The 27,886-nt window shown below is 35.3% G+C and overlaps 1 protein-coding gene across 2 annotated transcripts; it reads right to left on the reverse strand.

Annotated features, from left to right (window-relative positions):
• Positions 1–27,884, reverse strand: SLCO4C1 (solute carrier organic anion transporter family member 4C1). 2 transcript variants are annotated; one of them, XM_056514360.1, is made up of 13 exons: positions 27,547–27,884; positions 22,448–22,711; positions 18,431–18,625; positions 15,762–15,858; positions 14,754–14,875; positions 13,759–13,874; positions 13,328–13,472; positions 11,249–11,444; positions 7,967–8,120; positions 6,292–6,479; positions 4,244–4,308; positions 2,381–2,518; positions 1–839 (listed from the first exon to the last, which is right to left on the reverse strand). In XM_056514360.1, the coding sequence occupies exons 1-13, from the start codon at positions 27,779–27,781 to the stop codon at positions 712–714; spliced, it is 2,043 nt and encodes a 680-aa protein (XP_056370335.1). In that variant the 5' UTR covers positions 27,782–27,884; the 3' UTR covers positions 1–711. The 2 variants fall into 2 exon arrangements, with proteins under 2 accessions (XP_056370335.1, XP_056370336.1); XM_056514361.1 differs by lacking the exons at positions 13,328–13,472; positions 13,759–13,874 and having other exon boundaries at positions 27,547–27,875.
• Positions 27,885–27,886: the final 2 nt, after the last annotated feature.

The following is a 27,886-nucleotide window of genomic DNA, read 5'->3' on the forward strand; positions in this document are numbered from 1 at the left end:
ACACAGATGTAGTAAGAAAATAGGTTTTATTTTAAAATTTTATAGAAACATTTTAAGAGTGCTTAAATAAAGCAACTGGACAGCAAGTTTCTGTATATAGTCCAGATAGAAACTCAAGTACTTAAATTAACAAATATTTTGCAACTCAGCTATTCTATCATAACTATTTACATTTTCCTACAAATACTAAAAAGTGAACTTACACCACTGAGATAACATGTAAAAATATTTCTAAAACAAAGCCAAACTCACGCATTCCCAAGTGCTCCTACAGACAAATCCCCAGAGGCATTAGCCCAGAATATGTGCACATTAAGTCCTTTTTAAACATACACAGTTCCCTTCAATATACCAAGCTACTTGTTTTCTCCCACAACAGTAACATTTAGGGATAAATGGGACTCAGTCAGCTCAGTTCAGTTTCTTTTTCCTGTTTTATGATCCGAGTATTCCATCTTGTTTCAATTAAATTACATACTAGACTTCTAAAATTAGACTGCACATTTCAGTGTAACTTCTTTGGATAGCCACAATCTAATACTATACAATGTTTAGCAAATTAGAAAATAGTACAGATTCAAAATATTCCAAGTTGTTCAAATGTTGAATATGATCTTTCATATTTAGGCAACAGTGTACAAGAACTTTGGTACAAGTGTTGTAATAATACTTATTTTTACAGTTTTCTTTCCAAAGTCCCTGATTTGCTTATCATTTTTTGTGTATAGCACATATGTTCTCTGAAGTCTTTCGTGGCAGGGCTTTAGTTAATTGTGGAGGCTTGTAGAAATACACTGCCATGAATGCAAAGACGATTGTGATGATTTTGCAAGCAGCACCTGAATGCAAAGAACAGGAGAGTCTTTATAGCACTTACTTTCAGTAGCAGACACAGTGTTTCACACTTTTATAAAACTTCATATGGTGAGTTACATACACCCTTTAAGACTGAAATTCATAGCCTCCATTTAAATGTATTTTACAATTGCAAAGGGCAGATAAAGACAATCATCCAGCTGAATTCAGACCCTTCACCTGCCTGCCAAATTTTGCTTGCAGCAGCTATTACCTTTGCTTCAGTTCTGTATTTCTTCACCCCATACTAGCTTAAAGTGCAAGTCTTTCTTATTTCTTGTTTCAGTACTGTCATTTGTTGTATCAATATTCACTTTTCCAAAAACTAAAACTTCCCATATAGAATACCTGTTTAAGTATTCTCTCGTCAGCTTTCTTAAAAGGTTACAGAAAGGTTTTTGTGCAACTTGGAAGGCCAAGAAGGGCAAAAACCAGGAGAGATTGCATTTGATCACATATATGCCATGAGATTCTTAACCTCAAGTTGTGATTACTGCTTTTTCGGTTTCAGGATTAGACATCATACTTCAGTTTACATACTGTAAAATATCACTGTTCACAGAAGATACAACAACAGCACTTATCTCAGATGCAAGCTTAGCCTACCCTCTCTCCCACTGGCATATATACCTCATATTTGAAGGGAACAGATTGTGAAACAAGTCAGGAATTTTTCTGACTAGTGTTCAGAGATATTTTCAAGAAGTTTATATAAGTTATGGAAAATAACTGAAATACCAAAAGAGGAAGAAAGCTCTCCTGATCTTAACTGCCAACACACCAACCCAGATAATTACAGAATAGTTTGAGTTGGAAAGGAACCTAAAGACTGTCTACTTCCAACTCTCTGCTGGGGGCAGGGATGCCTTCCACTAGATCAGATTGCTCAGGATCCCATACCTTGAACACTTCCAGGCATGGGGCACCCATAGCTTGTCTATGCAACCTGCTTCAGTGCCTGGCCACCCTCTCAGTAAACAATTTCTTCCTAATATCAAACCAAAACCTTCCTTTGAGTTTCAATCCATTACCCCTTGTTCCATGACAATGCTCTTATAGGGAGTCCTTTTCATATCTTTCTTGTAGGTGCCCCTTCAGTTACCAAACGGCTTCAATAAGGTCAGCTTGGAGACTTCACTTTCCCAGGCACACCCAATTCTCTCAGCCTTTTCATTATAGGAGAAGTGCTCCATCCCTGTAATCATCTTCACATTCCTAATCGTGCTCATTGCCCTGAAGACAGACTAAAGTGTGAGCCAGTCCTGTAATCTAGTAATTAAAGTGTGACAATGAAGCAAGATCAAAGATCAAAACTATCTTGTGTTATTATTAAAATAATTTTTTAAAGTAACCTTTAAGGTTTACTTACTGTGGTGTTTCTCCTTCCATAATATTTTGCTGATTATTTATGAAAAAAAGTTAAAAACCACTGCTGCTAAAAATGAAAAGTGTAAGATTTTATTTCAAAATAAGTCCCATCTAGCAGTCAGTTACCTAGCATATGCATTTAATATAAAAGACTTACTTATGCCCATCAGCAAATAAGCCATTCTTTCATTGTCATATACCCAGCAAGCTCCTTTAATTTCACATTCATTAATATCCCACAGAGTACAACTGCTGTCTATAGCAACACCGAACAAAATTGGTCCAGGAATAGTACCTAAAAAACATAGTTAACACGTTAGAATGTTTGAGTTACTTTGCACACCTGATTTTCATGCATACAGTGCAATGCTAAGCTGGTGGAGAATATAAAACGGGAGAACCAAATACTAAACAAAACATTTTAATCAAAGTCATAGACCTCATGTTACATAGTAAGTCTGCACCTAACATCGCTCTCAGTTAATAGGTAGTATGCATAGAGGTAATTTGTTATACAGTTCTCACTTTGTTAAGCAAGAAGTTTATTCAAAGACTTGAGCTTCTTAACTTCCTCAGTCTTCTGTGGGAAAAAAGTAATTAAAATCAGTGGTGAAAACTACTAATCAAGGAATCAGGAATTTAACTGAAAGAAAAAATGTCCCTTTCTTCATATCATACGCACCAATCTGTTCCAAATTAAAGTAACTAAAATATTATTATGTTAAATGTTCAGTTACTTCTCTGCATTCCTCAGATGTAGCACAGTAAAAATTTCCAGTAAAAATTTCACCAAAAAAACCCCCACTGTTTAAAATTATTCTTGCATAGATTTTATTAACTCTGTGTGATTTTTGTGTGTTATAATGCACACGTGTCTGGCATCCAGGCATAGCCAATTTTTGATTAAACACACCAGGTACATCACTGCATACCCAACCTACCCCAGGTTTAAACTCCTGGAGCTAAGCAAGTAACTATGCCTCTCACTAGGCCTTCAGCCTAAAACCCCTGTGTTATTCCTAAAGCTTACAGCAAAAATATGTTGGTTATAAGTAATGCTGTGTAAAGTAATGCCACAGTGAAGTCAGGAGTAAGAAGTCTAGCATAAATATCTGAACTCTGAGTAAAGTGAAGTGGAAAGACCCTCATACAACACTGAGCACAGTCTTCCAGCTAATTTCTAACTGTGAGAATGTTTGCTTCTTATTACACTTTATCAGTAGAATGGCTTAGATTAATCAGTTTGAATACAGCAATGCAGAACTCACACTGTTAGATATACAACCTCAAAGGAAAGGGAATGGCTGAAGTATTAAATATTGGCATAAAAGTCCAAACAGCAACTGTGTCTAGTCCCAGTCTTAAATTAAATATGCCATTTAAAAAACATCTATTACCAAAATAAGGATTTTTATTATGCCTGAGAAAATTCAAATGCACGTGGACCAGAAAATACCTATGTTTAGCTTTGTTTTAAGGAGCTTCATCTGTCTTACTGAAATATTGGAGATGCTTAGATTCAGAATTTAAATATTATATTCCCCATATTATACTCTGTAATTGTTTATGTACAATTATCTACAATTTCAATAAATGCTAAAATTAGTCAAAGACATTTTAAAGGAAGGAAGGGGAGGAAAGGCTCCACATATTAATTTTTCTTTTAACTTCTGGATTTCAGATGTTACATGAAACTGTTTTCTATTACATCAGTTCTTCTTATCTCAGCTTTCAGAATAGGCCTTCTTCTGGGGAAAGCAGCAGCAGATGCCTTTCACTGAAAGAATGACAGTTACCTGTATGTGTGCTCATAAGAACAAGAAAGGCTACAGAGAGCATGAATGCTTTATTAGCAAGGAATTTGAATCCAGATGGTACCTTACAAGAAGTATATCCTATAAGACAATCACACACTGCTTCAAGCTGCTCTGAAAGCTTCTTAATTAATTTCAAAAGTCTAGAAAAAAGTGTCAAATAAGTAGATTATTCAGAGGCAAATATTTCAACAAGAAAGTCATACCCAGTAGTCGCAGAAACACTAACTGTACTCCAAGAGCAAATGAGCGCTGTTTATCTGGAACACACCTGTAAACAAGATTTACAGTTTAAGACAGAGTAAACAAGTCTCACTTCTGTGCTGTGTCCCTCAATGAATATATTTTTTCTTTATATACTCTTTTCACCTGTTAATTTCTGAGGGGTTTAGAAATCCAGTGTGCAGAACAGCTAACCAAACTATTTCAAGTGGTGTTTAAGATAAAAGACACCAGTAGCCCATCAAGAAATTTCAGATTTAACTAAGTTTAACAAATTAGTATGAACAAAAAGGAAGTTTGCTACCAGCACCCTGATATACTGATAATGTAGAAAATTTTTTTCCATAGAACAACCAAGGAAATTAAAACAGTGATAGAATACAATCCTGAGCTACTATACCTAAAGAAGCAATACATGCATTGAGACTAGACTACAGCACAGCACAACATGATGTGTTTCCACAACCTTTGCATACATTCACTTGACCTTATAAATAAACTGTGCTGGCCTATCCTATGCAAACCAATATAATGGTTTAACAAGTAGCAGAATTTATCTACTTACCTTCTACCTATTTTTTAAAGATATTTTTCCAGGAACAAATATATTCTCATGATAGTGTCTTAAAGGTGCTGCCATAGAGGTTAAATACAACCTAACTTGCTTAATTTATGTAATTTGGTTTCAGAATATTTTATTTAATAAACTGTATAGAAAAACAATGTTGAAAAAGACTGTATTTACACATTCAGAAGTTATTTCCACATTCTGGAGTATGTATAAGAATTACCCACATCAAAACATCCAAGATGAGCACTTTTCAGCAGTGTTAGAATTCTGTTATCCATAAAGGCAATTTAGAGAAGGAGAATGAGTTTCACATCATGCAGGTGATTATTTACAGAACTAGAACACTGTCATGAATGTATGGTTTATGTTTGAAATTGCACTAAATAGGCTCACTGAAAAGATACCAGTATATACTGTAAAACTCACTGACATTTAGGTATTTAAATTAGTTTTTGAAAAATTAAACTACTTATAGGCCTTTTTTCCATAAAATCTGTTCCACTATTTCAGCTGAATTATAAAAGGATTCAAATATGCAAATGCTACTGCTTAGAATTATTGAAATAAAACTATGTCAGCTCAATTTTTAAGATAATACAGAACTTCACATCATTTTGCCCCCACACTAATAGGACAAGCTGCTATTTTCAGATTTACACCACACTTGGAAAGGAGGCTACTTCAAAGCAGTGTTGTAGGATGTTACTGATTTCCTCAGCTGCCTGCCAAGAGGCATTTAGCCACATCCACACAAAGCTACATGCTTATGCATCATAGTTATCTTTTCACTAGAAGTATTAGAAGTACAAGTCAAACTTCAACATAAAGCAAAACAGCTGTAAATTCAGAATGAGAAGCACATTTTAAAAATAAAAACAACAACAAAAATCTACCTTTCACACAAATTTCAGCAATTTGAAAGATAGCAAAACTACTGGATAATTGCTATCACATTTTACATTAATCACCACCATATATACAACATGAATATCATGGGAAGTAGTCTACAGTTCTTGTACTCTTGTAGTGTACAGACTACAATTTTTCAAGCTAGAACTCTGAACTGAGACAGGAATCTAAGGTTGAGAATACAAGACTAATTGTTATTTTATTATTTTCCTGATACAATTTGAAATAATGAGACTGTCAATAAACAGGCTAGTCAAATATTTTCTTCATCAAAGCACACGGCACATATATTCGTTTTTGCTTTAACTAAAACAATTAAGAGTGCTCCCATAAAATGGATTTTGCTTCATGTTAGAAAGATTTTTTTTTTAAATAGATTCAAAACTTATCTACTAACAAGAGCGAACAGTGGTATGACTGTGCTCTGTTTAAATACTGCTTGCTTACTACACAATCTTGTTCAAATAGCACATTTAATAGCACAAATAAAAGTGTTCCACTGATATTAGTTTTCAAAATAATGTTACCTTTCTTTCATACCAAAAAACATACCTGAGAATGGCCACAGTTGTTGGAGTAGTAGCCATAAATGTAAAAACAACAGCAAAAAAGAAGAAGGTCAGGAATAAAGGTAAAAATTTGCATTGTGTTGGACATTTCCCAGCGACAGCTTCATAGAGAAAGTCTTCTAAACCATTTTCTCTTTTTGGTTTCCCAATACAAGAACAGTTGTGGTATGTCTACAAATAATTTATAAGACAAAATTTAGCTCCAAGAATGACACAAAGTTACACTGTTTTGGTAAATTTTCATTGTATTTGCATCACACAAGACCAGAATAAACACTGACTTTACCATATAGGAAAGAGTCAATTTCCTAATGAGCAATGACACTAATTTTTAAAACTGGTTCATCAGAACTTGACTGATCTACCTCACCTGAGCAAAAGGTATTTTTGGCTTTTTGATTTTTTGTATGGAGTAGGCTTATAGCATAAAAAAAACCTTGCAGATGTCAGAAGAAAACCATATGCAGAGAGGCAAGCTCTACTCTTAAGATTTAAACAGGAAAGAATGGAAGCAATATAGAACCACTTCTATAAGTGGTGTACAGGAGAACAAATGCAATATGCTCTTCATCTAAATCTACAGAAGTTTGTTTTTAAAGAAAAATATAATGTATCAGTGAAGTGTGAGGTTTTGACAACAAGAAGTAGTTAGTCTCCTACATTTTTCTTATGGATAAAACCTCTTCTCATTTTCCAATATGAAAAGTACAAAGGCCTTTCCTAGATCAGCTTGCCTTCTGCTTTCCTACACTGCTCCCACATCCCCACTCAAGAGTTTATTGTACTAGTAGAGACAAACACAGAAAGCCCATCAGTTCCAGGAAGGCTTGATAATAATCTAGGAACCTACCGTTCCTGCAGTAGGGTCTACTGACATTCAAGTTTTCAAAACTCACAGAAGCAGGTTGTCATGTATACAATAAACATTGCATTTTGCTTAAAGAGCTAGATAAGAACTTCAGGTAATGTCAAGACAATTGCCGACTTTTCTGATTGTCAATTTTAAGTAAAGTACATTTAGATTTAGCTTATTTTCAGCATTAGAAAGTACATTTGCAGAATGGCATCACACAAGTGAGAAACACTGTGGCTAACCAGTAAACCTTTACAATGAAAGAAGCCCTAGAAGTAGGAAAGAGTGATGTGCACAGAAAGTTCAAAGAACAATGCAGGCTGTGAATGATTAGAACTGTTGCAAAGAAAGCTATATGGAAAAGAAACATCTCTGCCACTTCAGGGAATCAACAGTTGTGTAAATGCTTCTCTCTGAGTTCATTAAGAGAGTGAAAACATTTTCCTAAGTTAGCTAGGCCAGCATGAATATGGGGGATGAAGGGTAGGGAATGTGGCTCACCCCAACAGACTATAAAAAGCCAGACAACTACCAGAAACATTTCAGAGAGAAATGGGCTTGATGTGGCTTTAACCCATGTATGTGTTCTCAACAACTGGGGAGGCCCAGAATTGTGACAGTAAATATGTTAAGAGACCAGCCATAGTGGGAGCCATAGTGGTTCCATAAGTGAACTGTGTATTGTAACTCCTGAATTTTGCTAAATACAACCTATATTTGTATTCTAGGGACGGACATTTTGAAATACAGTGCATTTTATAGGAAACCAGAAACTATTGTCAGCTATCTTCATTGCATAAAGTACCTTTTTCATGTTGTTAAAATGGTAGGAGGCACATCCTGCAAAACAGGGAGAAAAGTACTGGACTTCATCTCTGCCACAAATTGGGTAGTACATGGATCGCAAACACCTGCAATTAGCATTGCATGGTGCTGTTAAGTTATGTAGAGTGCCTGTTCTGAAAAGCAGAAGTAAATAGGCATTTAATAAAGCAACTGAAAAACAGAAGATATGTAAATAAGTAATGCAATATTTATAGCATAATAAAACACCCTATTCATGTTATTTATGCACTTAATTGTTTGAAAATAAGCATAGTAGTTAGAGCTCTAGATTTTCCATTTATTTTACATCTAGTTTATTTTCTATCCAAAGATTATTCCTCCAATTTCCACTCACAAAAGAGATGACAAAATTCTGCATCTCAGCCCAACTCTTATATTAACCTCTCTCTTCCACTTAGGTATTTGAATTTCTTCAATCTTTAATTTAAAAAAAATATATAAATAAGATTAAAAACAGTATTTGGAGTTGTTTATTCTACTGATCATACTCCAAGAGTTTCCCCCTTTTTTATTTCAGTCCAGTTGCAAAGCCACCTCATTTTTACTATTTTTAACACTGCTATGCCAATCTAAATTGTATAAGCATTCACATAACTGCACATGTTAAATGCAGAGTACAATGACACACCCTGAAGGATCTAAAGATTTCTCTGGCATTTTAGGAAATAACCAATAACTAAAGAGTTTACTTTAACTCTCGCATACTACATTTACTTTCAATTCAGACATTTGCTTCCAATACAGTTCATCATATGGTTTTATTTGGAGTTGTCCCACTGTATTATTAGCATGAAAAATCATTTTGGCTCCTGTGATGACTGTCCTAAAGGCATAACATAGTGCTTTAGGAGAGAATAAAAGAGAATAAAAATATCCTTTGATTTTCTAATAGTAGTTCACTAATAAGTAAAGAATTTCCACAGGTTAAAAGTTCAGTCAGGTAAAACCAGATTACTGACACTGCCAGTAGAGCTTAAATATTGTAATATAAAATGGAAGTTCCACATTAATTATCTCAAAGGCATGGCTCTTCATGAGAATTTGAGATGGCAAAAATACTAATAGGAGAAATAGTTTATCTAGGAATTAATTTACATACAATCAAACTTCAAATGGAGTATTAGGAACATCATAATTACATATAAAATCCATTTTGTTGTAGTACAGAAGAATATCACTAAATTAATTTGTGATTTAAACCTAAGCACAATAACCTCAATTCTTCTAAGTATGAAGAATGAACTACAGTGCAAATTCACTAATCACAGATTTGTACATTTAGTGCCTGTCTGGCTTGTGAGGCATGCAAATCCTAGAATATTTAATCAATTTGGTGCCATTTTTCCTGTTTACATGTGCAGTGTCTCTTTGCCCTGACCTCCAAAGAGGGACTGAACATTTAGTTATGCACAGTCAGAGAAAAATATAACAAAAATATACCGCTGGCTTTTCAAAAAAATCTAGCAGATGAGGTCATCAATTGCTCCTTATAAAACTCTATAGGAGTTTTTAAACAAGAGTCCCAGAGATATGTGAAAATGAAAAAAGTATAGAAATAGTCACTGCATTTCTCTTCCTTCAAGTTTTCAAGGAAGCACTCGGCAATAGAATTTGGTAAAACCAATTCTTTGCCTGTTAGACAAAATAAACCATGTTGGTTCTGCTGATAGTCTAATTTAGAAATAAACAGTGTTTATTACTTATCTTAAAAATAAGATGCTGTTTTCATTAACACAAACAAGTGATCCTGTAGTCACATAATTCTGAGACTAGACCTGCAAAAGCTTCCCTCACCTTTCCAGGCTATTTTTCAGTAGGAAGATAATGCTTGCCATGAAGGATTTCTCAAAATACTCCACAAAAATCTACATGAAATTTCAAGTCAACTCTCAGAGCAGTCTCATAATTTATTCTAACAGAAGCATTTGTTCACTAGCATAAGCAGCAGGCAATACTTGGCTCCTTGTTCTTCCACCAGTTTATAAATTTATCATTTTTAAAGCTACTGCTACAATTTTATTTCTTCAGTTTAAGAACTGGCACTGTATTAGTGCCACAGACTATTCTGGTGACATGTCCAGTAAAGTATAATCCAACACATAACATTGAGTAAGTAGAACTGAGCCATTTTTTATAATGGATACCAAGGGAAGAGATATATTTCAGGACTGGTTAAATTGCTGTAGATAAGTAGTCTTCAGCAACAGCTAAGCTACATAACTGATAAAGTTACACAAAACTGTAAAATACAAGTTAGCTGTATTTAACTTATGATGAAAATCAGTTCAGCTCCAACTTTTGTCAGCTGCTTATCACAGAAACTGATATGAATATATGGATAATTTAATGTACCATTTTCTATACTGTATCTTCACCATTTTATTGATGAATACATATTCTTTTGCTCAATATGTAACTATAAGCTTTCTATAACCAAAATCTGAAATCTGATTCACAGTTCTGAGTTGTCTAAGTCATCTGTCTACTAGAATTTTTTCAGACACTGAAGCAAAGCCTTATTTTAGTCAGATTTCAACACTGGCCTTTAAATTACTTTCAATTTACACAGCAAGTTGTAAAGATGAAATCAGAATGAATGGTAATTTGGGCTTTAAGGATTTTTATTTTCTTTCAGTCACAAGTTTAGAGAACTTTGTTGATTCACTTTGCATACAAGTAAATTTCTATCTTCCACTACCTTGCATGAGCATTGGAGGCTACAAAACCGATTCCATCTTCTGCATTTTCGTGATATGTATCATACTATTGTGTTAGTAAAGTTTACCATTCCTCTTCCCCATCTAATTTAGCTTCAAATGCCTTTTTATGCATTGGAGAAGAACAATCAGATTATGCTTTTATACAAGATAGTGGTACCTAGCCTTTGCATAAAATGGGGGATTTGGGAAAACTATATAAAGATGTTGGTAAATTATTTACCAACTTACACAGCACACAATTCATGCGATTTTTTCAAATGGCATCTAGAAGTCCCTAAGTACCAGCCTATTAGAATTATTTTGAACAGCACCATCTGGCTCCTTGGCAGACCCTCAAACAGCTGGTTTTGCCTCTGGCTCTGTTAATCCATGACAGGGTAACTCACCACTTGAGAGCAGACTTTTGGAATAGCTAGTTGCCTTCTTTCCACTTTTAAACAGTGCTGATGTGTAATATTTGAAACTATGGGAATTGAATAAATAATAATATTAAACCCAAGAGTTTATTAAAATATATTTACCCATTATATGTTTCAGAGACACCTGCAAAAGGTTCATTCCCACATTTAGCGAATAAAAACACTGTGTTTAATATTAGGGCCACTGAATAGGTCCTTATTGTGAACTTCATTATGCCTTTGCAATCCATTTTGCACTTGGAAACCAAGATACCACTTATGACTTGGCCTAGGGCTGCTGCTGGAATTAGTACAAGTCCTAGAGGAAAACAAGACAGGGAGCAGTTACATTAAAATGCAAGACATAATTGTGAAGCAATTAAGAGTGCAATTTATTCTAAGAAAAAAAAAACCAGTTACCTGCAAAATGCAGTCCATGTTGTTTTTCAAATATTTCAGATATTGTTTTCAAACCATACTACCAAAATCTAACTGCATGAGTAATTTATTCTACTGTTACATCACCTTTAGCCTTTCCAGAGGTTTAACTGGAGAGTGTAATTTATAGTTATCCAAAACTCAACTTCAACACAGCCCAACTAGATGACTTAGGACCACTATGGTGCGGGACTCTCTGAACGCCAGTAGGCGTCTCCATGAAAATAAAACATCTTCTTTCATTCTTTCAGTGGTTTTTTGACATGTCTATGTTCTTTCTTATACATCTGTTATGAACTTTTTAATAAGAGAATATAACCATTATTTCACTAGAGACACCACAACATGCAAGAAGACACTTACTGAAAGATTTAAAGAAGTCTAGATCAGTGGGGTCTGTTTTGCTGTCATAGCCCATATAGTCCACAATGATTTATCCTCTTTGCAGTCCAGATAAATAACTGAGCATTTTGATATGGCTAATCTATAATACCAGACAGAACTCAGCATGACTTACACCAACTTAAGACAGCTAACTTTAGAGACAGCTCAGGCACAGTAACAAAACTGCCCAGGCCACAGATCCGGGCATTTCACAAACCATAGTCAATGATAGTTTAAATAGTTTCCATGGTCATTGGTAATGCTTAGACTAATTAGCTCAATTCAGGTACAGCCATTTTCAACATTACTACAGGCATTTTTTTAAAGCTGTACATTTAATAAGCACTGTTAATATTTTCAACTCAACGACATACAAACAAAGTCTATGAACTATGCAACACTCAATTTTCCACTTCACTCCTAGTTCTTGGTTAACAACTGAGCATGTATTTCAATGTGTTTTTATTTAAATCTTGCAGATACTTTGCTTCGATGCAACAATACTATCTAGTATTGCCCAGAGAAGTAATTCAGAAGTCTTTCCCCAACATATTTGTTGGAGAAAGAGCAGCTCAACTACGATAGTTATATATTGCAGCACTCTACTGCTTAGCAAGACACATTCTAGAAATACTAAATTGCATATTGCAAGCATCTGTTTACATTATGGATATTTCTGTCTTGATCTGGTTGCTATTCTTCAGAATACATTGTGTCAAAGTTGATCATTGAGCCTACTGAGTACAGCTCTTCCATCAGATGTTTTCTGTTTCTCCAACACTCAATTTTTCATAGCTCTCTCCTGTTCTACCTATTACTTCTGCTATCAGATAATAAATAGGTGACAGTAAGCCAACTATAGAACCATATATACTTGTTAAGTATTCTGATTAATCATTTTATTGCAAACTCGTATGCCAGTGTGGAATGAAAGAGAGAAAGGTAAAGTCAACATCTTATTTGTGATAAGAATTAATTTTTTTCTAGATGCCCTTCATTTTGTTTGTCTTAGTAGGGAATAAGATACTAGTGTTCCTTCAGCCAATTTTAAATAAGGAAAATGGAACATTTTTTACCAAGAATAAGAAAAGAATAAACTACAGTTTCATCAGCCCACAAAATCCTCAGTCTACTTTGAATCTGAGTATCAAGTCCTCAGAACCTGCAAACAACAAATAAAGCTATTCCCTTGGCAAATTAAGCATTAGAGTACTTAAGAGCAGGCAAGAATAACAAAAATACTCTTCTGATTACTGCATTCCATCTAAGTATATCCACAGATATCTCATATAAAAAAGATACTCATTATCTTCCACCGATAATGTTAATGAAGTGTTCAACACAATATATTTAAGATTTAAAAATAAAAAGCCATATTACCTCCAAGAGTTGCTGAAAAACTTGACGACTTTCCAAACTGATTTTCTATAAACTTTGGTAGAAATGTGGCAAATCCAGTGGCAACTAAAGCTTCTGAGGAGCTGGCTATTATTAGACTCATAAGCACTGGATTCCTCAACAGTATCTATGGGGAGAAATTATCATAATGCTCTGGAAATTATTTGATTTTGGTACCAACTAAAGTAGAAGTCATTATATTTTAAAAGTAGATACTCTGAAATGGAACTTCAGTAATATGGTTTTCTAGCAATCTCAAGCATCAACAAAATGAATGTGCATTGAATTATCAGTAACATTGAAGTCTTCCCTATCACAACATAATAAGCCATTTCTAAAGACCTCTAACATCTGAAAAAGAATTTCATCTCTCAGAATATATTCAGTTTCAGGAAATTTGAGATTTTTCTTACCAGAAGAGCCATAGGAAAGTCTTTAAAACTTTGTCCAATATTGTTCATCTGAACCAGTACCTGACTTCCATCATCATGGGTTTCAGAGATTTTTTCAGCCTGAATTTTTGCAGTTCCTACAAATGGTCATATTTATCAACAATGAAAAACACTGATTACCTGCACTCTTAGACAATGTCAAAAATCTACAAAAATTTATGTTTCCTTTAGTTGGGAAAACTATTTCAGATATTATAGGTCTTCTTGCTGTTTTATTGGTACAGAATTTTAAAGTGATTAGTAATGTACTGTTGAAAGAAGATTTTTGTTGAAATAATTACACTTCCTTTGCAAGGTCTTGGCTACAATAAGATATTATCAGGAACTTCCCAAAAACTTCAGAGTATGCTGAAACAACTTTTTTATTTTTTAAAATCATCTTCACATTCTCCCATTTCCTACTTTCTTTTTTTCTTTTCCTCCATCATTTCTCCTTCAATATTAGCATAGTAAGTCCCTTTGGATGCTCATGGAATTTCTACATTGTTCTTGGTGGGTAACACAGAAGCTTTAAATATAATCCTGGGTGCTTAGCTACAAGCATCTTTCAATCTTTCACCACCAGTCTCCATGCTGAGGTATATGTTTCCAGTCCTACTGTAAATCATTATAGAGAATCATAGAATCATGGAATGGTTTGCGTCGAAAGGGGGTCTTGAAGATCATGTATTCCCAAGCCCATGGCCATGGGCAAGACCACCATACCCAAGATGCTCCCTCACCACATTTTAACGGCTGCATATTGAAGGAGGAAACAAAAAAAAAACAAAAACAAAACCAAAACCAAAAAAAAACCAAAAAAAAAAAAAAAAAAAAAACAACTCATCCTCAGATTTTGGTCAAAAGCAGTTAACTGAGAAACAAAATCAAAGAGGAAACATTCAGTCCAGTATCTATAACCCACAAATATGAACAAATGTCTCTTCCAAAGTAGCCAAGTATTGCTAAGCCTTTACCTGGTAGGTGCCTTGGAAAGCACGAAAAAGGTATTATAAGAAGCCAAACTGCAAAAAAACATGCAAGAAATCCTATCCACCATGCTCCAAGCCAGCGTGGGTCATCTTGATCCACCTTTGAACTGGAAAAGTAATTCAGATAAAGCGAGTTTACCTTTCTGAATTTCAGATTTCAGTGAGCTGGAATATTTCCTTTTAATACTTATTTAACAGAAAGCCTTTCAATATTGCTGTTTTCTTATTTTGACACGTTAAGTTTATGGTTTGCTTGTTTAAATCAACTTCACTGAGCAATTATAAAAATATTGAAGTCTACCAAATGTAGCCTTCCATTCATTAGTTACTGTCATTCCAATTTAAAGATTATTCTTTGACTTTGATTTCAAGATTCTGAGGCACTATGAAGAAACTGGAAATGCCGGATTTAGAAAGATTCCCCATAATCAATGTGTTATATCAAAACCAATTCAGAAGTTCAGGATGCCATTGCATGGATCTGAAAGCTCTAAAACAGAGGAAATAAAAGTGTAAATGAACTTGCCGATTTAGACATTAGTACAATTCATAACACTTATTTTAAAAATGGACAATTATTCAACTGATAGATTTTCTAGCAAGCTCTTCCCTAGGAGTTAAGAAGCAATATCCTAACCCTCATATTCTAACTTGAGGAAACAGTTCCACAAGAAATCAGTAGGTGCATCTTAACCCCCAATAAATGACTAAGCAAAAGAAAAAGAATTTTTTGCTACTGAGGTTTAAAATAGCTAATATTTAAATGCTAGAACTAACTATTTGCACTGCAGAGAAACTTTTAAACACAATCAAGTCACTAACTCTGGCAAGTAACTCGCTTCAAGCCTAAGTGTAACTTGTTTGCATGCTAATGAAACTCTTGAAAATAGTATTTTCTGAAAAAAATTCTCCTCACAGAGAGAAACACTGAATATTTTGATAAAAATTATTAGGAAAAGAAAATAGGAAGCAATAAACCAAGTTGTATCTTGCCTTTTGGGGATCTGAATGTCAATATATACTTTAAGCAGCTGCCCTCCTAAGACATAGCCAATAGCAGGACCCAGCAGAGACATGGCATAGCCAATTCCTAGAAGAGAAAATACATCAAGTTCACTATAACTTCCTTAAGTTTTTTTAAAGCTTTCTTTTAATAAAATTCTTAAGCTAACTTCAGACTAAAAGGTTTCTATTAGTCAACCTGTTCTTTCACTGCCACTACTTCAGTTACAGCATATAGAAGACAAAATCTGTACTTATGCCTCAACAAGGAAATTTGCAGCTCTCAGAAATTTCACATCAGAGGTTCAGCAAAAGGCATTTCACTGACTGTACCTTAAGCATTATTAGATTGCTTTTTTCCCCATTTTGTGCCTATCTTTAAAAGATAACTGGTGGAAAAAAAATTAGATGAATTATGAACATTGGTTATTAACTGTATTAACCACAATCTTTAAGAACTTGCTTATTTATATTTTTGAATCTTAAGTTGTTTTCTAGATCTTCTAATACCAGAAGATAAAGTTACATGGAAGTATTACAGGAGTATTATCTGCCTTAAAATACAAAACTAAGGCTCTTAACAGCTCACAACAGTTTTAAAGAAAAAAAACCCAAACAAACAACAAAACAAACAAGCTCCCTGACCCCCTCCCCCCAAAAAAGAAAACACCAACCTAAAAAGTTGCTGGTGTAATCATACCCTGCAAAAGAGTACAAGACTTCTTTGATGTCACAATGTGACACCAGCATTCCTGGTCTACCAGACAGATTTCTGTTGCAGTTTAGCACTCACTGACAGCAGGAACACTGTCTCTGGAGATGAAGTCATGCAATTAATAGCAATTAGACCCATCTTTAATTAGTAAACATGTATTCCTTCTGTTTCCCGAGGTGGAATAATCTGGATTTCTCATTTGTTTCTGAAGTGTATGGATAAAAAGTACTTAATTTCCCTTTAGTTAATAAGAGAAAATGATGGGGGAGTCAGGAAAGTGAAAGGAGTGCAAGAGGGTAAAGCAATGAAAAATGTGACAGTCAAGTTAGTAAAAATAAATATTGAGTAGATATATCCCAGGTTTTCCCACATTTCAGAAATAGTGACGTGGTCATAAGAACTTTCTGAGTTAAGTTCATATTCATCCTACAGAACTTCAAACTGAGCTTAGAAAGTGCCTATTTTCTCCCACACACTCAATTTAAATACCATTTGGAATTGTTTAACTTCAGTGGCTCTACTTGTGGCTCTACACAAACCTCATGAAAATGCACCCAGTGTAGAAGAGAAAGAAAATACCAACTTCTGAGTTGCAGGCCTAAAGTAAAAAGGTGCTAGCAGCTAATAATGGACAATTTTAGGAGTGTGTCCTGGGTTTATTTTGGTTTTGTGGGTTGTTTTTTTGGGCTTTTGGTTTTTTCCTGCATTGCATAAGCCTTTTTGTATTAGGTAAAGCAAAACAACATACTTTAACATTTCATGCATTGCATGAAGCAAGAAAAACCATCAAGGCTCACTTGCATTGCAGTTTTGCTATATCAGGCAGAAGACACTGCTCTTCTGAACTCAACTCAATTGCCTGAAGACAATGCATGCATTAGTTTATTGTATTGGTCTGTTTTTTAAAAGTATGAGCACTGACACCATTATCTGGAGTTTTCAGGTCACTGCTTTTACCCCAATTTTGCAGACAACCCTAATTCTGCTGTATTTATTTTAATGGTTTCAAGGGAGGAGGCAGAGGAAGAAGAAAAAATAGAATATTATCTCTCTCAAAATAAACAAACAGGAAAAACAAAACCTTTCTTCATCATCTAAGATTTATCACCTATCCTATTATTGGCATCAAATGAAGTAGCTTGCCTAGAAAAACTGTGCAAAAATTGCATGCAAACAGATAATGATTTAAATTTTGCCCCTTAAAATATTAATTTTGTCTGAAAACAGTCCGGGAATCTGAGAAGTTTTGAACTCCTCCTGCAAGTTACAAGTATAGGTAATATGGTTTTAATCTGCTTACATATGAAAGAGGGGAAATAAATATCTTCATACTCATAGAAAACATACTTAAAGTGCAATGAACTTGGCAATAAAATGGCATATAACCTAGAGAATAGTGACTGAAAAAGATAAAAACCTTAGCTTTTAAACACCCCAGTGAAGCAATGTCTGTACTTCCAGTACAGCCAAGTGCCAGATTTGTATGTGGGTAGAGAACTGGACTGATCACATGAGGCACAGCAGTGTTTATGCATTGAATGGACAGCCTACTATTAAAAGGTAAATAAATAAAATTATTAAAGGACACAATATGATCTACCTACTGATCTGACTGACACACAATATTTTTCAGCTGTGTAAGTTTTTTGCTACAACTTGCTCTGTTGTTAACAGACAGCCACATTAACCATTTAACAATTTTCAATTACTGACATGAAAAAGTGATAGGAGGGGTGCTCAAAGTAGCTTAACCAGACTCTACAGAATAAAAATTGAAAAGACTAAAGCATTCTTATATCTAAATTGCAGAGTAACTGATGTAGAAATACTTTATGCACGTAAGTGATAATTACAAAATTAATTAGAGGAATTCATAGAAACACCTGGAATGCATTGCAGTCTATGATCTATCCAGACAAAGTATTATAAACAGTTTTAAAGTTACCTATATAGAGGGAAGCCTTGTGTTTTGGGACACTGTCATCAATAAAAGCTGTCCCCAAAGTATATAGAGGAGTTCCTCCAACTCCCAGCAGCAGCTGTCCGAGGATAAAGACATAGAGATACTTGTGAAGTGAAGAGTTTTTGCTGGCACTGCAAGTGGCATTAGCAAAGGTGGTTTCTGCAGTTGGGCATGTGTCTGAAAAACAGAGACAGCAAGACTGTATAACTCTATTACCTACCTCATCACAGTCCAACTTGAAGAATAATCTGATAGCTGAACTACAAAAGAATGCTATTATGTCAGGCTCCCATTTTAATTTTCACATTTATTAATATACCAAATATGCCAAACCTTCTGTGATCGCATATCCCCCAAAAGAAATACTAGCAGGGCTTTTTTTTTTTTCCTCTCCAGGCAACAGGAATGAAATAGCCTTATAAATATGCTTTGACTTGTTGGAAGTATTATTGACCAGATGTCCAACCAACCAACCAACCAGCCACCTGTCAAATGGTCATTCCACTGGTTATGAAGATTATGTAACAGCCACTTCATTTTAGTCTTGTACCTTACAAAAATTCTGAGGAGCACTAACTTCTACTCTAAAGTGACAGAGCAGCCTGAACAACCTGAGGCAATCTGGAAAGTGCAGTCTGTTATTAGCAAAGAAAATACTCCCTTTACATTCACTATTTTGAGAAGTGTTTTCCTTTGAAAAAGGGAAAAACCTTAAAAACCTACACCACTATCTCTCATAGAACAGACATTGCCATGTCTCTAGAAGGAGAAATTAATGTAAAGCCTCTGTACTTGTGCACACATACAAAGAGGAAAGTAGTGGTACAGCAGAGTAAGGTTGTGTCTGCTGCTGTAATATTTGGTACTACAAAGAACAGAAAAGAGGAACTGAAAACAGGGACTATTATGTTGTCTTCTCCTTTCTCTTGCTATCATTGAGCTTTTGGTAGCAGAATACCAAGAAACAAGATATAGGAGAAACATTTCCATGTTTCTCCACATAAGAGCATAAAACCCTAAGAAGGAGAATAAACCTATAAGTTTGGTAGTAATGAGCTCCACTGAATAAATATATGAAACTGTCTTCCAGGTCAGATAAGTAGGCTGATTAATTCACACTATTTCACCACAAAGTTATTATAGCCTTTCCTTAGGCCCTTTGACATCTGAGAACACCTTTTACTTATGCAAAGAAGCGGCAAGATCAATCCACACTTTGGGCTTACAAAGCAAAGCATAAGGAAGTGCTGGCCACACAGCAGGTATTTAAAGAAAACTTATCTTAATCAATACTTTCTGCAGCGCATAATAGGTGATACAGTGCCATTGCACAGAAACATGTCAACATGTGGGATAAGAAAACCTCACTTCAAAAGAAAAAGTCTTTAAAGTTTTCCTTCCTTTCTGCTTAGGAAGGATCCTGGGTAATCTGTTCCAGTGTTGGCCCCAATGTCTTCACAATGAAGTTACTTTCCTTGTGCCCAAGTGAGAACCTATGATTCACATTTGCTGTCACAAACATATTGAGACGTTTAATTTTTAAAATAAAATCCTTCAGTGAAGTTTAAAGGTACGCTGCTTATAATACTTGCAGTTTTCACAGTCCTCTGTGCCATCTGATTAAACAAATTAAGTTGATTCTGTTAGGGATGCACCAGCAGAGGGAGCCCCTTACTTCACATACAGGAGCCAGCTGGAAAAGTTACCAGATCAAACAGTTGGTTGCACCCGCATTACAAATTTGAGTTTAAAACCTTTCTGGAGAATAGAAAACACATTTTTACAGTGGCTGTAATAAAATAATATACAGACCATTGATTAGAAAATCTTTCACTATGAAATGGATTCAACTATTTCTAGGAAGTGGTATTATGATAAATAAATTATCAAATAGATTTGTATAGTAGCATATGTGTATACTCAGAATAAAAGTAAATTATTATCTCAAGATAAAGCAGTAAGTCCCAGGAAGTCTGTAAGACTTATGCTGGAGGCTAGATTTATTTTGTATTTCTGACATTAATTAATATGGCAGCCACATTAAATATTGCATTAAACTATACTTTAAAGTTACCCTGCACAAAAAACTCACTGTACTGACATATGACAAACATTAATAATCAAGTAACCAACTAGTAATAAGACCTGTTCAGAAATAAACTAAGTGGTAGATTTTAATATGAAGCATCAAATACAAGCTTAATAAAAAAAAAAAAAAAAAAAGATCTCTATCAGTGACTCACACAAGTAATTAAAAATGAAGGCTTCTGGAGTCTGGTGCTATTAAATTCTGCAACTAATTGTATAACTCAAATGTTTCATCAACCTCATAACTAGCTAAACCAGACACCCCATAATCCTGTGCTGTGGTTTACCTGACAGTTAAGAGATGCTGTTGCACTGCACCTGAAGATTTATGTTGATTGCCACAGTGCAGACATTCCTTGCACTCTTAGTAATTTATCTTTGATAGTGTTTTGTTTAAGTCAGCTTAAGTTCTTAAATGTGATCACCATAGGAACAGCATAGGCACCTGCATTACAACAGTCAAAGCAGCAGGCAAGCTGTTAGCTAACAGTGCTATGATGAAGAAACACATGCCAGTTCACAAATTCCCCACTCTTTTAGATTTCAAAAGTCCATGAAAAACATTGTCCCTAATAAAGGTATCAATAGATAGAGCCATCTTCAATGATGGATGTTGGAAAAACAGTAACACGTTCTTTGGGATTTCAACTAAAATTGTTTGAAAGGAGAAAGATCGGTTGCAATAGTTGGTAATTTGCTCTACCACAGTTATCTAGTTCCAAATGGAAAAAAAAAAATCAAAATCAGATTTAAATTTTTATGTATTAAATTCAGTTTCCCTTTCATCATAGTGAAGTAGAGGGATCAATATTGAAACCAAAATTAAAGGGAAATGGGAAGTAACAGTACCAGGAGCCAGTTGTCCCTCTCCCAAGAGCTAATAAGTAATTATGTGCTCATAGCTCCCAAAACACTAAAGATGGTTTCTTTTGACCTTGTTCAGTTAAATTCAATTTCACATCTTCATTTATTAGATAGCAAAATATAGCCTGCCCAGCTTTTTAAGCTAACATCTAGACAGCTTGTAGAAATTAACAAAATGATTACTACTAAAGAAATTAATCTGAGAATCAACAACTTTTCATCATCTTATTTAATAGCTACTAATTTTTTTTACTGAGCACGCTAATATGCTTAGCCATTGAAGGCATGATTTTGATTAAAGACTGCAATAACAAGACAATCCTAAAAGATTAAGTCATCCTACTTTAAACATATGTGAACATTTCTGATTTATAGGTGTGCCACCAAACTGAAATACAAATAGTTGGCACTGTTCAAAGGCTTGTTTTGTGAGAAAAGTTTAAGAGCTGAGAGACAGCTCAACCTGTGATTTAAGTACTGCTTTGTTCAGTACTGCTTGTTTCCTCTTTATTTCAAGTAAATCCACAAGTTAAAATTAACTTTTTTTAAAAAGAGCTTAGAGAAACTCCCTAATGAATTAATCAACATGCCTTTAATAGTTCAAAACAAAAAAATGCAAGTAGTCACCTTTCAGGTAAGATGATAAGTCTAAGTAAGCTTTACTAAGTAAAGTAAGCTTTAACATTTCTCCTATATTGCTGGCCTAATTTGATTCCTAGTCACAAAGAAATGTCAGATAATTCTTTCTTTAAAGTGAATTTTAATTGCACTTATCAAGGCAAGAAAAAAAAAGCATTTTATTCAAATGTTGCTTAAGAGTAAGAACTGATACTGACATTCAGATTGCTTCTGAAAAAATAAAGCTCACTGTGCAGAGAGGCAGCTCTTGAACTTACGGATTTCAAAGAATCAATTTTCAGTTACAGATAGCAGCCTATTTTAGGACATTGACAGAGATTAACTGTGCTGTACTAAATAAGGAGTTGCACCAAGTAGATACAGAAATTTTAATTTTTATAGTAATTTTCAAAATAACCAGAAGCTTACCTTCAATTTTACCTCCATATTGGTATTTTCCACTACTGAAGTGTGGTAAGGAAAATACAAGTGAGCCCACTCCTAGCATAAATGCTGAGAAAGCAAGCCATCGTGGTTTGTGCCCTCTTTCTCCAAAGTAAGATACAAACAGCGACAATATACAAAAAGCAATGTCATAGCTTGCAGAGATTAAGCCAGTGAGAGAACTGTTCAACTCATAACGCTTCTCAATTGTTGAAATACTAATGTTAATCAGGCCATTTACCACAATACCTACAAAAATAAAAAAAATGAGATAATCAGTCAAATATACTTTAATTCAATAGAGTTGCAGAGGTAAACTTACCCTTGTGTGACGGAAAGGTTAAAATTAATATATATTTATACAAGGCTTTCTTATGAGGTATTAGCTATAAGATACAAGTACATAGTAGATCTATACAGTGCCAGCTTAGGCAGCCAAATTGCACAGGACCTACATATTTGTCTGAAGTACAGATTTCAGACAGGATGCATTAAGGTGTCATAAAATACTTGAAAGGTAATTTAGTCAAGGTTATAACTTGCATTAGAATACATGCTACGACAGAAGCATGTTCTGGACATAGTTTCCAAATTATTGCAAACAACCACCTCCCTACCAACACAAAAGAAAGATAAAAGAAGGCTTTTGAACAAACATGCATTGTGTGTAATATAAAAGAGTATAAAGCTTTTAAAAAATTCTTTATAACTGTTTCAGAGCAACCGAGCAAAAAAGATTTTCCCCTTGAATCTGTAATTTCCCTGAAGCAAAAGTATCAAACAACCTGCAAAAAAGCCATTGCATAAGCTGACCTACTGAAGTGTAGGTGAACTGCAAAAAAATTAACTAAAAGTAGAACTAAGCTACAGTTGCCAGTGCATGCTTAAAACTCTGTCAATTTTTACAAAAACATTGTTTGTAGACTAACTTGAATCTTCTACCCCGCTTCACATTCTGTTTCTGTGAAAAAGACTAGGAGTTTGGTTTTAGCAATCCCAGAATAGGATTCAGTTACAAGATAAATAGTTGTAATTATAACGCTGTCAGATAACTTTATCATAGTCTAATTACATTGTGCCTATAATAAAATAAAATTTGTGAAGCCTTGGAGTCAGAGGTACAAATATGTTTGAGTTCTGTAACCTTACAGATGACTGATGAGCATCTCCCCTGACACAGACCCCACAGTTACTCTAAAATTAAAACATTATTTTCTATTGTCATTCTAAGAGGAGAGCACAAAACTAGTGACGGAAATGTGTTTAAGTTAGTTTTCAATAAGTATTGCACCATTCGTAAGTACAACTACTTGTGCCAAATTTCAACATCTCCTTAGAGTACTCTAACGTATTAAAAGAAATTACTCCAAATAAACCAGCTGTTTTCTAATGGCTAAATTTCAGTTTTCTATATGAAAGCAACTCTTGGCACAAGCATACTTCCAACAGCCTACTATGGCCTCTTTATTAAGGCTGAGAATTTCACCTGTCAGTTTAGTCATTACACTCAAACTCATATGGGAGTACAAGTATTCAGGTGTCCTTCCAGTGCCATTAGTTACACATTCAGCAACTTTATTTTCCTCTTAAGAAGCATTTAGCCAAACAATATCAGCATGAAGGAATGAACAAACAATTTTTTCCCCTCTGCCAGAACTTCAAACATTTACTGAGGCCTTAAAACACTTGTATGAAAATGTGCAACACAGCAAGTGGATTACAGAGCTGGAAGGCATTGTCTTTTACCTGTAGTTTTAGTCACTACCTTTAATTTACATCCTAAAAGCCATAAAACCTTCCATTTAATTATACTGGATAATTAGACTTCATCTGTAAAATTCAGATGTGATGCATGTCAGCATAACTTCTCCAATTACATCATCTAGTGATTAATCACTAAAGTCTCTTCAACAGACAGAACCTGGCTGATACCAACTTGATCTGATAAAAAAATTCTTAAGAACATCCCAACACTAAAAATTGTAGTATAGAAATTAGTTTTTAACTATTCTCTACCAAAACCTTGTTGTCCTGCTATATCTGTTAGAGATTTAGGTACAGTGTGTACTGACGCATAAAATCCAGATTAATTATAAACCCAACTTCATTTGCTATCACAAAACACAAGAGTACTTTTTTTCTTCATCCATTCAACAGAAATATGTGTTTTACAGTTGTTATAAGAATGGTGGCTTTAACAATAGGCACACAAAAATAACAATTTAAAAGTTCTTGGTAAAAGTACCTGGTTTGATCAGCCTATAAAATATTAGTGATATTCAAAGATTTTAAGTAGATTAGACTGAATCAGTCACAAACTGTGGCTCTGTTGTTTTATTTACTTAAAATTGCTAATGACAGGAGAAATAAACAGTCCTTCTTGTACTCAAAATAGTGAGATAAAATCTATCTTGTTTTCTATTACAGCTATGAACTGCAGCATATCCAGCTACTGTATTACTAGATGCAATCATACATTTAGGCAATTCTAAGCACCATACAGAAAGCAGGTATTAGTCATGTGAAAAACATTCTAGGCAAAGTAAGTGTTTTGTATTCTGGAAATACAGGTTTCATATGAAAGAAAGGGCCAGAAATTAGAGCAAGTTCCACCTGAAATCTTCTAAGAAGCTGCAATACAGCTTATCAGGTGCTAATGATAGCAGCTAGAGAGTTAGAGAGCAGCTAAAAAATATTCTGACAAATACATGCTTTCAATTAAATTCACAACATACCAGGTCACTGCAGATAATCATCCACTATGTTCACTCATTTACAATAAGTCTAGTATAACAACTTACATTCATCAAAAGTGTATTACGGATTACTTCATTAATCTTCAACACATTAAGAAATAATCTTTTCTAGAGGTGCATTAGGCAAGTTTAATAGATATATCTTGTTTTCCTCAGTGATGGTTTCTGTAATTTGGAGGGTAGATCAAATTATTAGACCCAAACTAGAGTACAGTATTAGGTCACATCACTGCAAAATTCTAGTTGTGTTCTGTGTGCTTTTATCTAAACTCTGAAGCTGCAAGACCTGAATATTTTCACAAAGTTTCACACACAAGCCTGAATTTCTTGCTGATTATGCTTATTTCTCCCACATATGAAAAAGAATTGCAGCTTGCCTTCAGCACCAAGTTTCTTTTATGTTCTAACCAAAGGAAATTATCTTCTCAGAAAATCCAGGTAACACATCAAGAGTGTCACAAGATCTGCAATAGCCATGCCTACACCAGCTTCCAAAGCAAACATGCTAAGTTTCCTTCCCTTAAGGCCCTAAACCTGAATTAGATTCGTTAGGTGGCTGGCATACATATACAGTTAGATAACAGAAGCAATAGCTGGATGAGTGGCACAAGCAACACCCTCCTACGGGGACAGAGATTCCTATGATACAAGTTGTTTCCATGATTGGGAACCTATCCAGACTACAACCAAGATTTTAAAGTATGCTGAGCTTGTTATTCAGCTCAACAATTAAATCAGAACAGAAGGATTGATTTAAAGAAATTTAGACATATTAGAAATATTCAAGACACTTTGTTTAGTTCAACAGTCTTTTCAGTGTCATATTCAGGGCATTTTTAATTGCCTACCCATGTTCTTATGCCATTCAAAAAAATTCGTATGTGTATTCTAAAAGTCTTCTACTACTTAGCTACTATTGTAATCTAATGATGTAAGAAGTTCTTCTACAGACACACCCCTCTTCTTTTTATTTATGGAGAAAACTTGGCAGGACAACTGCAACAGTAATCATCTTCTGATCCTACCAGCTGTAGCATTACCTTTCAAAATCAAGCAAGAAACAAAACATCCCAAAATTTTCTAAATACTTCTTTTCTAACACTAAGCCTATATGCTAAGACAAGATCAGAATCTAAAGGGGCTAAAATCAGAAGAAGTTCACAGAAACACATACTAAGAGACTAGTTCATGCACTGATTCTCCAAGCATCACAAGTAGTATTAAAATCCTTCCAGGTTTTAAGCAGAGCCTCTAATTCTCTTCTCCTCATACCATTCCAGTTGCCTCAATGTGGTTCGTGGCGGAATGGAGCCATTCATCCAAAACCTGCATTTCTTTGGTGTAGGCTACTCTCTCCTCTAACGTCAAATACCCAACATTCCCCTCCACCCCTCTATAGAAATCCCTTTATGAGTAACAAGGAGCTTTAAATCAAATTGTTAAGGAAACACTTCTTTTTTCTAGCTAGTTAAATAAAGTTGAAAGGTTATGAATATGGACCCAATCACTCCTTTTCGCAGACAAGTATCCAAGTTTCACAAATCTCACTTATTTATATTTTTTTACAGCAATTCTTCTCCTCTCCTTGGTCAACATTTCTACTTTCTAAGTCTAAGGCTTGCTAAGGCCCTAACCAATCATTACAGAAAACCAAAAACATGAACAAGAATCTCTGAATCTGAACAACAGGAATTTAGGGCAAGCTAAACTTCAGGTTACTTCCAATGTCAACTTAATCATTAGTTAAGTTTTAGGAAGATGGCTGCACTGGGATTCACCAAACAAAATCACACATATTTGCTGTTTTCAAATTTACCCGAAGTTCCACCTAACCAGGCCAGGACAGTGTTTCAATTAGCAAGCAGGTAAGAAAGTAGTGGGATACTACAATTTTATATTTATATTGGTGTTTTAATCCCTGGCTTGTAAGTCTCTGCCTGTGTGTGCACATGAAGCCCTATTTCCCCGTGGGGAGTAGGGATGCAGCATTGACAAGTGCATGAAGCAAAGAGCTGATAGGACCGTGGACTCAGCAGTGGTCAATAAAGTACGTGAAGAGAAAAAAAGGAGAAAGAGTGAAGTACAATGAGTAATAGTGTGCAACTTCCCTGTCCCGGGCACAAGTGTACTTTCTTCCCCTAGTCAAACCATTACCTTCACTGTTCAGCAACAGCACCAGAGCTGTAAGTAAGGATCCCTTTCTCTCCTTACCCCCCACCCAAAACATCACCGCTCCTTCTCCGCCTTGCCCAGCCCAGGCTCTCGTCCGGTTCCCCGCAGCCCCGGGATGGGAAACAGCGTGTGCCCCGGGCAGCAGGGACAGCTTACCTTGGAAGATGGCCAACAGGCTGTAGGCAGTCAAGTACCCCTCGGAATTGTTGAAGAGCTGCAAAACTCTGGGGGTGCAAGGGCCCCACCCGCAGGGCCCCTCCCCGGGGTAAGGGCCGGGCCCGGCGGGGGCCGCGGCGCCAGCACCTGCCCTGGCGGGGTCCGCGTGGCACCGCTGGCCGAGGCCGGGGCAAGGCGTCTCGAACGCCGGGTTCTCGATGCCGCCGCTCTTCATGGCGCCCAGGGCCGTTGCCAGCCGCGGCTGCGAGCTGCACTCGCGCCCAACGCTCCGCTAAATGCCCCGAGGGCGGCCGGCCGCGCCGAACAAGTGGTGGCGCTT

The sequence above is a fragment of the Oenanthe melanoleuca genome, chromosome Z (assembly GCF_029582105.1).
Source record: "Oenanthe melanoleuca isolate GR-GAL-2019-014 chromosome Z, OMel1.0, whole genome shotgun sequence".
Classification (NCBI taxonomy): Eukaryota; Metazoa; Chordata; class Aves; order Passeriformes; family Muscicapidae; genus Oenanthe; species Oenanthe melanoleuca.